This window comes from Humulus lupulus, chromosome 7, assembly GCF_963169125.1.
Source record: "Humulus lupulus chromosome 7, drHumLupu1.1, whole genome shotgun sequence".
NCBI classification, from domain to species: domain Eukaryota; kingdom Viridiplantae; phylum Streptophyta; class Magnoliopsida; order Rosales; family Cannabaceae; genus Humulus; species Humulus lupulus.
The window spans coordinates 164,591,465-164,602,234 of NC_084799.1; the positions used below are offsets into that span (position 1 = coordinate 164,591,465).

Consider the following 10,770-nt stretch of genomic DNA (forward strand, 5'->3'; position numbering starts at 1 on the left):
TTCCATGAAGGGAAAATCCAAACCCGGGTAGCTGGCTATGGCCATTCAGAGTGAAGTGGAATCTTAGGAACCCTTGGCGGCTCCTGAGATTGAAAAACCTCAAAGCGCCAAAGGGGAAAATGTCGCCTTGTGTGAGGACATTGACCCCCGAGTAGGCGAAGACAGATCCGAGCTCCAGGCTATTGAGGAGCTCGAGGAGGTGAGCCTTGATCCACAAAATCCATCACGGATGGTCAAGCTCGGGAAAAACCTCTGTGGCAAGAGGAAGGCGAAGCTGACTACGTTTCTGCAGGCTAACTTAGATGTATTTGCCTGATCCCACGAGGACATGGTGGGAATTAGCCCGAGTGTCATCATGCACACGCTCCATCTGGATAAAAGCGTTCCTGCCAAGTCTCAGAAGCAAAGACGTTTAGGAACAACCCGAGCTGAAGCCCTAGAAGAAGAAGTAGCCCGGCTCAAAAAATGTGGCTTTATCCGTGAATCCAAATTTCCAATTTGGGTCGCCAACCCCGTGCTAGTTCCAAAGCCCAACGGGAAATGGCAAACCTGCATTGACTTCTCCGACCTGAATAAAGCCTGCCCCAAGGATTGTTTTCCATTGCCAAGGATCGATCAGCTGGTGGATGCCACGGCGGGGCACGAGCTCATGTCCTTTATGGACGCGTACTCAGGCTATAATCAGGCGAACCAGGAACATACCAGCTTCATGACCCCGACTAATGTCTATTGCTACAAGGTCATGCCGTTCGGTTTGAAGAACGCCGGAGCTACCTACCAAAGGCTAGTAAATAGAATGTTCGCGGACCAGATCAGAAAGAACATGGAAGTGTACGTTGATGACATGCTAGTCAAGTCAAAGACTGCCGACAACCATATTCCCGACCTGGAGGAATGTTTTTAAGATACTACGAGAATATGGCATGAGGCTCAATCCCCAGAAGTGCACTTTTGGAGTCGCATTAGGGAAATTCTTGGGGTTCATAGTCAATACCCGAGGAATCGAGGCGAACCCCGCTAAGATCAGGTCACTGCTCGAGCTTCCCTCGCCCAGGTCGCAGAAAGATGTCCAAGGCTTAACAGGAAGAGTGGCGGCGCTAAACCAGTTTATTTCCAAGTCAACCGATAAATGTTTTCCCTTCTACAACCTGCTCCGAGGAAACAAGAAGTTTGAATGGACAGTAGAATGCGAAAGCGCATTCCTCGACCTGAAGACACATCTGGCTGAACCGCTCGTGCTATCCAAGCCCAAGGTAGGCGAGCCTCTTTTTCTCTACCTGGCTGTCACTGAGGATGCAGCTAGTGCCGTACTGGTACGAGAAGAGGACCAAGTTCAGAAGCCAATCTACTACATCAGCAAGAGACTTCTCGGGGCAGAATCACGATACCCACTGATGGAAAAATTGGCGTTCTGCCTAGTCACGGCCTCACGAAAGCTCAGGCCATACTTCCAATCTCATTCAATACACGTCATGACCGATCAGCCTTTAAGGCAGGTTTTGCAAAAACCTGAAGCATCGGGATGTCTGTTAAAATGGGCGGTCGAACTCAGTCAGTTCGAGATTTTCTACACTCCACGAACTGCTATAAAAAGTCAGGCCTTAGCCGACTTTGTGGCAGAGTGCACGGGATTCCAGGAGGATCCAGCAGAGGGCTCGCCCCAGGTCGCCTCGCCCCATTCGTTGTGGAGGATCTTTGTGGATGGTTCATCCAACGAGAACGGCTCCGGGGCTGGAATCATTCTGATATCCCCCGAGGGACATAGATTCCACTCGGCGCTAAGGTTCGGATTCAAGGCCTCCAACAACGAGGCAGAGTACGAAGCTTTGCTGGCCGGGCTGAGGATAGCCCAGGAGTTGAAGGCAAACTCCGTCCAGTGCTTCAGTGATTCCCAGCTCGTGGTAAACCAGGTCCTGGGCGAATATCAGGCGCGGGGACCCAAGATGGCCGCCTATTTGGCAAAGGTAAAGGCCGAGCTGCCCGCATTTGAGCGAGGATCGATCGAACAGATACCTCGAGAACAGAACGCCAATGCAGATGCTCTTGCCAAGCTCGCCACCTCGGGAGAGACGGAGACCTTGGGGTTGGTGCCAATAGAATTCTTGGAAAAACCAAGTATAGAAGGAGATCGGGCGGAGGTCGAGATGATTGACGCTAGGCTGACCTGGATGACCCCCATTCTTGAATATCTCGTCGAGGGCAAGCTGCCTGAAGGACGTAACGACGCACGGCGAATCTTGTATCAAGCTCCGAGATATACGTTGGTCGATGGGGTGTTGTACCGACGTGGGCATTCCCTACCTCTCCTCCGGTGCGTTCTTCCAGGTGAGCCAAAGGCCATCCTGCAGGAAGTTCACGAAGGATTCTGCGGAGACCACACTGGAGGGCAGAGCTTGGCCTTAAAGGTTCTCAGGCAAGGGTATTACTGGCCGACTCTGTCCTAAGACTCGATCTCATACGTGAAGAAGTGCGACAAGTGCCAGCGATTCGCTGCAGTTGCTCGAACTCCTCCAGTCGAGCTGAAAATGATCTCGGCCCCTTGGCCGTTTGCCGTTTGGGGAATAGACTTAGTAGGCGCCCTGCCCACTGGAAAGGGCGGGGTCCGTTACGCCGTGGTAGCCATTGATTATTTTACTAAGTGGGCTGAGGCAGAGCCGTTGGCAACAATCACGTCTAAAAAGGTGCTTGACTTCGTGGTTAAAAGCATCATCTGTCGCTTCGGCCTGCCCAAGAAGATCGTCTCCGATAATTGGACTCAGTTCGATAGCGACCTATTCACCGAGTTCTATGAAAGACATGGGATTGTGAAAAGTTTCTCCTCTGTGGCCTATCCTCAGGCTAATGGCCAGGTCGAAGCTGTCAATAAGACCCTAAAGGCGTGCCCCAAGAAAAAATTAGATGAGGCGAAGGGGGTCTGACCAGAACAGCTCCCCCAGGTCCTATGGGCATACCGGACCTCGCATCGGACTCCTACGGGTCATACTCCCTTTTCTTTAACTTTTGGGAGTGAGGCAGTCCTCCCCATGGAGATAAAGGTTCTTTCGCATAGAGTCCAATCTTACGACCAAGATCGAAACCACGAGCTACTGTGCAATTCCCTTGACTTAGTTGATGAAAGGCGAGAGGATTCGCAACTCCAGCTCGCCCATTATCAGCAAAAGATCACTCGCTACTTCAACACCAAGGTTACAAAGCGCGCCTTTAGCGTAGGCGACCTGGTCCTGAGGAGAGTTTTCCTCGCTGGAAAAGATCCCAAAGACGGAGTTTTGGGACCGAACTGGAAAGGACCATACCAGGTCATCGAAGTTATCAAGGAGGGAACTTATAAGTTAGCTCGACTTGATGGAGGGGCGGTGCCGCGAACTTGGAACGCCATCCACTTAAAGAGATATTATCAATGATCTACTTGTAAGGCCTGGAAGGCCACTTCTTATGTATTAATGAAAATCAGCTTTTTACGCATATTTGCAAGTGTAATCTTAAAGTAACCACGAAAGACCCTTTCCCAGTTACTTGGGGGGCATATGGTACCTGGATATAACCAGGTCTCCTTAACGACTTAGATGTTGATTCTTATCGATTGACCGTTGTTTTCTTAAAAACGCGAGATATTGATGAGGGTTAACGCTAACTAAGTCCTATCCTGGTTTTAACCGGGTCATAAAACTTAGAAGTTGATTTAAATCTATTGATCGTTGTTCTTCTTAAAGAGCTTGAGATATGGATAAAAGTTAACACGAACTAAGTTTTCAAAATAAGTTCGTGGTTCTAACCGGGTCATAAAACTTAGAAGTTGATTTAAATCTATTGATCGTTATTCTTCTTAAAGAGCTCGAGATATGGATAAAAGTTAAGACGAACTAAGTTTTCAAAATAAGTTCCTGGTTCTAACCGGGTCATAAAACTTAGAAGTTGATTTAAATCTGTTGATCGTTGTTCCTCTTAAAGAGCTCGAGATATGGATAAAAGTTAACACGAACTAAGTTTTCAAATTAAGTTCCTGGTCTTAACCGGGTCATAAAACTTAGAAGTTGATTTAAATCTATTGATCGTTGTTCTCCTTCAAGAGCTCGAAATATGGGTTAAAGTTAACGCGAACTAGGTTTTTCAATAAATTATAACCAAAATGCTTAAAGGCATAAAAAAGCGTAAATTAAAAACATCAAAGCAAATTGTCTCGAGGTGAAAACACCTCATGCAAAGGTTACAAAATATATATATATACTTGAAAATGTTCAAAGGCAATAGGGAAAGAATGCCCTAAGCTCCATCAGATGGCCCCTTGGAGGTCGCTGTCCCACCCTGCTCCGCCGCGCCAGAGGCTTCCCCAATTTCCGAAGGCGGCGCCTCTTTCTCAAGGCGAGCTTGGAACTTCACCAGCAAGCGCGCCCAAAGGCTCGGTGACATGAAGGAGAAGTCAGCCTCCGGATTGTAAGCCCAGCAGTGATAGAACAGATCTTGCATGGACTGCTCCGAAGTGGTCCGTTCGGCCTCTAGGGCGACCTGGGCGGCCTGGATCTCAGTCTTCGCAGCCTCGAGGTCCATCAGCGAAGTGGCAAGGGAGGTCTCGAGCTCCTGGACCTTCGAGAGGGCTTTCTCCAACTCGGCCTTCGCGATCGCCAAGGCATCTTCAGTCGCCTTAGCCTCCTGAAGGGAATCCTGGTGCTCAGCCCTCATATCCTCGAGCTGAGTCTTGGCCCTGATGATGCTCCGGTGGAGAGCGTTGACGCCCTGCGAGAAATGAAAGATAAAATTGCCTTAGAGGAAAAACAGGGCAAAGTGTAAGGGTAAGACCTTTACAAAGAAAACAGGGCAACTTACCGTTAGGGTCATGCTCATTGAAGACTCCATCACCCCAACCGGGCTCATTGTCTCAATGGCCGAAGTTCCTTCTCGATGAACTTATAGATATGGTTGACGGCGTAGTTCGCCAACTCGTACACTGTCCCCCGGAAGGCCTCTGGGATCTTCTCCAGGTCCTGAGGATTGACTGGGATGCGCATATCGGAGGCCACCACGCCCGGAGTCCCGAGCTCCATTCCTACGTCCTGGGCAGCGGCCGGAGCTCGCGGGGGTGGTGGAGGCATTTGGCCTGCTCTTGCGGCAAGAAGAATTGCTCCTGTGTCCTGGGCAGCCGGGGTTTTCTCCTTCTCCTTTGCCGGAGACTTTGTGGAGGCCCCAGCGGCGCTCCTGGACCACCGGAGCCTTTTTAGTCTTGGCCCGGCCGAGGGGTTTCCCCCGAAGACTGCGCCTCGCACGCTATCCTCGGGCTGAGACATCTCTTCTGTCAAAACAAAAACATGGTTAGTTCAAGTCAGCAACCATACAGAGACAAAGGGCTAAAAGTAAAAAGTATGTGAATACTAAGGGAGCCCTACCCCCCGAGCTGGAAGAACCTAAGACGAATATTTCCCGAACTGGCGCAAGTTCTGGGTCCGGTTCTGACTCAGGGCTAGATTCTTCAACATACTGCCTAAGCCCCGAACCATAGATACCCCTCTGGAGTGATGGCCATGTGCGTAGGTTGGTCCCATACTCCTCGAATAGGATCGACCTAAAGGCTAGGGTGTTATCTACTACTACGGTACCCTTAGGCCGGCTCTCCTGGTGATCCAGCACGAGCCGGTCGACACAATGGAGCAGAAGTGTGTTCAGGTCCGGATCGCTTCGGTGACGATGGACGAGCTGCCTAGGATTGAACCTAGCCAGCCGGGGGTCTGCAGTGGCCCTATCTAGACTCCTAAGCAAGTAAGGGTTACCTTGGCCAGAAGGACCCGCGGCTGCTCCGGATTGGATCCTCTCCTCGCCCATCCTCTGGGCGACCTCCAAGGTCCTCTTCCTGTTCCTCACGAGCGGAACTTCGTCGCCCTCGTCCTCCTCGTCTTCATCTCCCGCGACCTCCTCCACGATGATAGGTCTGGTGTCCCGAGCTGGGGGCAGCCCCCGGGGCCTCTTTAGGTTCAGGGTCTGATTTGGAAAAATCAGCTTGTAGAACACCATCGTCTCGTCCGTCACGAGCACACGATAATCCTTCTCACTGGGGGGGAAGCCCGCCAGTGTTTCGTATTCGGCCTCGAGGGTCACATATTTCTCTGTCCTCGTGAAGATGGCTGCAAGATTAGTCTGAGTCAAAATGGGGTACGGGAGGAGCTAAAATGACACTTAAAATGCGAGCTAGGGACGGGAGAAACTTACGAGGATGATTGAAGTAGTGGTTCTCGCAGTTCCGGAACCCAGTTGACATGAAGAACTGGTCCTTAAAGTCATTAGGGTGGCTGGGCAGCTCGATGACCGCCGCCGTATTGGGAAACCGGGTTAGATAGTAAAACCCGTCGCCTCGCCCCCACTGGTCCGGACTGGCTTTGAGGCAGAAGAAATATAAAATGTCTGCAGGAGTGGGGACCTCCCACTCGTGCTTCTGGAACAAATACCTCAACCCTGTCAGCAGACGGTAGGAGTTGGGGGGGAGCTGAAATGGGGCCAACCCCACATAGTTGAGAAAATCAGCAAAGTACTGATCCAGTGGGAGGAAGGCCCCTGCCTTAAAGTGTTCACCGCTCCAGGCCGCGAACGATTCGTCAAGCGGCGCGCAGCTCTGCTCGCCCTTCGAGGCAGGTCGGGCCACCACGGATGCTTTTCCCAGGGCGATGTTGTGGGAAAGGAAGATTTTGTTAATCTTCACCTAGTCGGTTATCTTCGAGACGATCCTCTCCACCTCGAAGAATACATCAGGGGCCACCTCGACCTCCTTCTCCACTGCCAGCCCGAAGCGGGGGATCGGGGAGCTAGGCATCGCCGCCTTTCCTTTGTCCTGCTGGGAGGCCGAGCTGCTGACGTTCTTCTGTGGGAGATTTCTCTTTGGAGCCATCTGGTCGCCTAACGAACAAAAGAAACATTTCAGAAAAGGCCACCCAAGCATGAAGAAAAAGCAATTATTATTTGCACGAGCTGAGGTAAGCCCAGCCCGTGGAGAGTGGGACCACGCGGTTCGATGAACACGTGCCTATGCTCCCAACAGATCCTCGATTACTCAGAATTCGTGTGTCAGGAGGGTCAGGATAGAATTTTCCTTGGGGGGAAAGTTTTAGTAGGTAGAAAATTGCAAAACCGCTTGTGAGGCGTGTTCCCTAAGCTACCCGGTTTTGCACCCAAAATTCCCAAAACACCTACCCAGAAATTTTCCCCAGAAAAAGCATCCTGAAACCCATACTCTAAAGAGATTTCCTACAACAAATATACCCTAACCTAAAAAGGTTGTCACCCTCCATATCCACAAAACCCAGCAAACCCTTGCATGCGGCTACAGTAAATTTTTTTACCTAAGCTACAGTAACATATTTTCACAACACACAGGGTCAGGAAACTTACAGTGTGTGGCTGGGAGGTAGACGAAGGTGTTGCGTTGGTAAGAGCTTCATCGGTGTAGTAGCTTCCAAAGCTTAGGAGAAATCCGTGCGCTTAAGCTTCTTGAACGCTGAAAGTGGCAGTAGCAGGGTCGAGGGTTTCGTTCTTCTGGAGATATAGAGAGAAGAAGAAGAGGAGTTTGAAGCTTGAAAAATTTCGAATGAAAGGGTGGCCCATGCATAGGGTGGCCACCCCCTTTTATATGCGTAAAGGATCATGTATAGAGGGCCGTTGGATGGCCCTGATGGGGGATCCAAGGCCCTCCACTCGAAATACGAAACGATGGCTGGGCATAGGCTAGGCCATTTAATGCGGTTCTCGTAAGACGTACCATCACCACCCACGATGTTCCACGTATCAGACGCCTGCGTAAAAAGTGGAATGCGAATAGTTCATGAGGAAGTCCAAAAGCCCCTACTGTGGTATTATATACGACGTGGTATACCACGAGCAGGAGCTTGGGGGGCAGATGTACGCCATGATTTTCCCACGGGCTGATTAGCAAGCCGAGCTGCAGACTAATCGTAGTTATCTCATGAACTCCCCTAAGACCGGAGCTTCTGTCGTTAGCTCGAGGAAGCCCCAAGGGCTCGCCTCCATTGTCCAAGACTGGAGCCGACCCCTTGAAGGCCGAAGCTCGAGTCCGGTATGCAGCTCGCGGTACGAGCTGGATATGTGCTATGACCCTTTGAGAAGTCAACACACGCAAGGTAAACGTGCATATATCAGGCATCACGTGTCTGATATCCCCCTGACTTCTCGGACACGCAGCAGGAATGTGCGTGTTCAGACACCCACGATTGGGTTGGGCCGTGCGGCTCATTACTTCCTTACCTATTGATTTGACCACACTTATGTGTCAGGTTTAGGAATTAATCATGAATGTCACAGAATTGATACGACAAGTAAGAAGGTCACGGGATGACCTCCCTACCAACTTCCAGGTGCCTTCTCCTATAAATATGGAGACCCTGGGAGTTGCTAGGGGTTGGAAAAATAATCTCTTGTAAGAAATACTTTGTAACCAAATACTCAGTATTAATCAATAATATTGACTAGTGGAGTAGAAGGATTTTAACCTTCGAACCACTTAAAAAACGTGTCTTGAGTCACCCCTTTCATCCTCCAAGATCATATACTTATTTCGGTTCACTTTTAGCACTAATCATTTTCTCTCCTTCTCTTAATTACCTGTTGCCGAAGAACCGCGTCAACAAACATATATTCAATAATTAATTGTTAAAAATAGTAATTAGTGTAAACCATAATTATGTAAAATAATTGAACTTTCCCAATTCTCAAAACTATATTTATTTATTTTTTTTAAGAAAAAACTATATGTGTAGGTTCTATGAACATTTTCCTTTTAATTAAATATACATGAGAATAGGAATTACATAATAATATTTATTAATTATTTTCCAAATTCAAACAAAAAATAAGAGAATTAATGAAATTAATTATTGTATAATAATATAATTGTTATAGTTTTTTTTTTTTAAATTATTAAATCATTTTTGAAACCATTGTGTTTTGATGGGAAGTTGAAAGGTTGTAATTTTAATAATTATATATAATTTTTGGCACAATAATAGGTAATTTCAAAAATATGGGTAGGTTCTATGAACGTTTGTTTTGTAATTAACAATCACTAGAATGTTTAACCAATAGAACTACACTTAAATTTTTAGAAATCATAATAGCATTTAATATAATTAGTGGGGTGGTTGAAAATTAGATACTTATAAATTTCGAAATTAAAATAGCATTAATTAATATAATCAGTGGGGTGGTTGAAAAGTTGATACTTATAAATTTCGAAATTATAATAGCATTTAATATAATTTTGAAAATGTGTATAAATCAAATAATATTTTGAAATTTTCATTATAATTTTTAAAATTAGGGTTTAGAGAACCACAATTGTGCAATATTAATATTTTTTTTAGTTAATGCTATTATATAGGTAGTTGGTTAGAGTCTTTGAATATGAAGATGTGCATTTATTATCATTAGTGGGGTGGTTGATAATTTGAAAGTATTATATTATATTATATTTAAACATGATAATGATAATAGGATTTCGATAATAACAATTAAAAATTAATAAAAAAAATAGAGAATATCATAAATTAATATGGGAAGTTGAACAATTTACATACATAATAATTATCTTTGATGTAAAAAATTATAAATTTTGAAATATAATTGGATTTTTTTTTTTTTTTTTGCATTAACATAGGGTATTTCAAAAATATGTATTGGTTCATGAACCTTTGCTTTTTAATGTGAACATGTCATTTAATAAGTATACATAAAGTTGTGTTGATAGAATACATGTGGATTAATTCATTTATAAAAATATATAACTATTATTTATTTTTATTATTTTATTGGGAAGATGAATATGTGTCTTTCAAATGAATAAGTGTCTTTCTAATTAAACATGCAATGTTTTGTTCTATGAATATTGAAATTCAAATGTTCCCACATTTTTTAAATTATATTTAAAAATTGTAAAGAAAATTAGGATTATTAGTATATAATAGGATTTAATACATGTTGAAATTTGTGTAATAAATATAAAAATAATTTTTTTTTAAAATTATCTCAAATCAACATATTGGACAAAATTTACTAGTTTGTAGTCACTAAACAATACATTTTTCATGATATGTGTGTGTGCAAGTTAACTTTGTAGCTTCCAAACCAACACGAACATTCTCAAAGCAAATAGAACATACAATTTGATCATCTTTAACCAAAACTTTCTCCAATCTTTCAATGGATTGCTCGCTTGCCGCCACGAAATTAATAGTCATATTATCCATATAATCTACACTATCAACATCAGCATCAATGTCAGAATCATGTTGTGGAGGAATATCATAAACAAAAACATGAACATCCACTTTTACACAGAAATTAAAATCCTCTTCGTTCCACATCTTTCTAGCGTAATCAATAATTTTATCAGAAAGAAAAAATATAGAAGGATGGAGATGAGCCTCACCTAGCATCTCGTCAATGATAACTTTGGCATGATTAATTTTATTGGTCATCAACGTTTGTCGTGAAAGAAATACAATATTTTCACAACAAACAGAGTCTTCCATGCCGTTATTGACCATCCAATTTGTAAAATTTGGTTCCCTACTAGTCAGTGGATGTCGTGAAATTTTTGCGAAAAGGTGAATAATAAAGAAAGAATCGGAACCTTCACCTAGTCTGATGGTGTTATTAATATCACCTGTTACTATTTAGTTTTATAGATTACCTAGAATTTCAAGAGGAGCCATAATCTAGGACTATAATGGCTACTTTTGCGTTATAACTATAAGCAAAAGATGAGATATGTAGAGAATA

General features: G+C 45.0%; 1 protein-coding gene across 1 annotated transcript; it reads right to left on the reverse strand.

Moving 5' to 3' along the window:
• Nucleotides 1–10,055: 10,055 nt before the first annotated feature.
• On the reverse strand, nucleotides 10,056–10,520 carry LOC133792345 (uncharacterized). Its single transcript, XM_062230248.1, has one exon. It carries the CDS (start codon nucleotides 10,518–10,520, stop codon nucleotides 10,056–10,058), a length of 465 nt encoding a protein of 154 aa, XP_062086232.1.
• Between the last annotated feature and the right edge of the window lie 250 nt (nucleotides 10,521–10,770).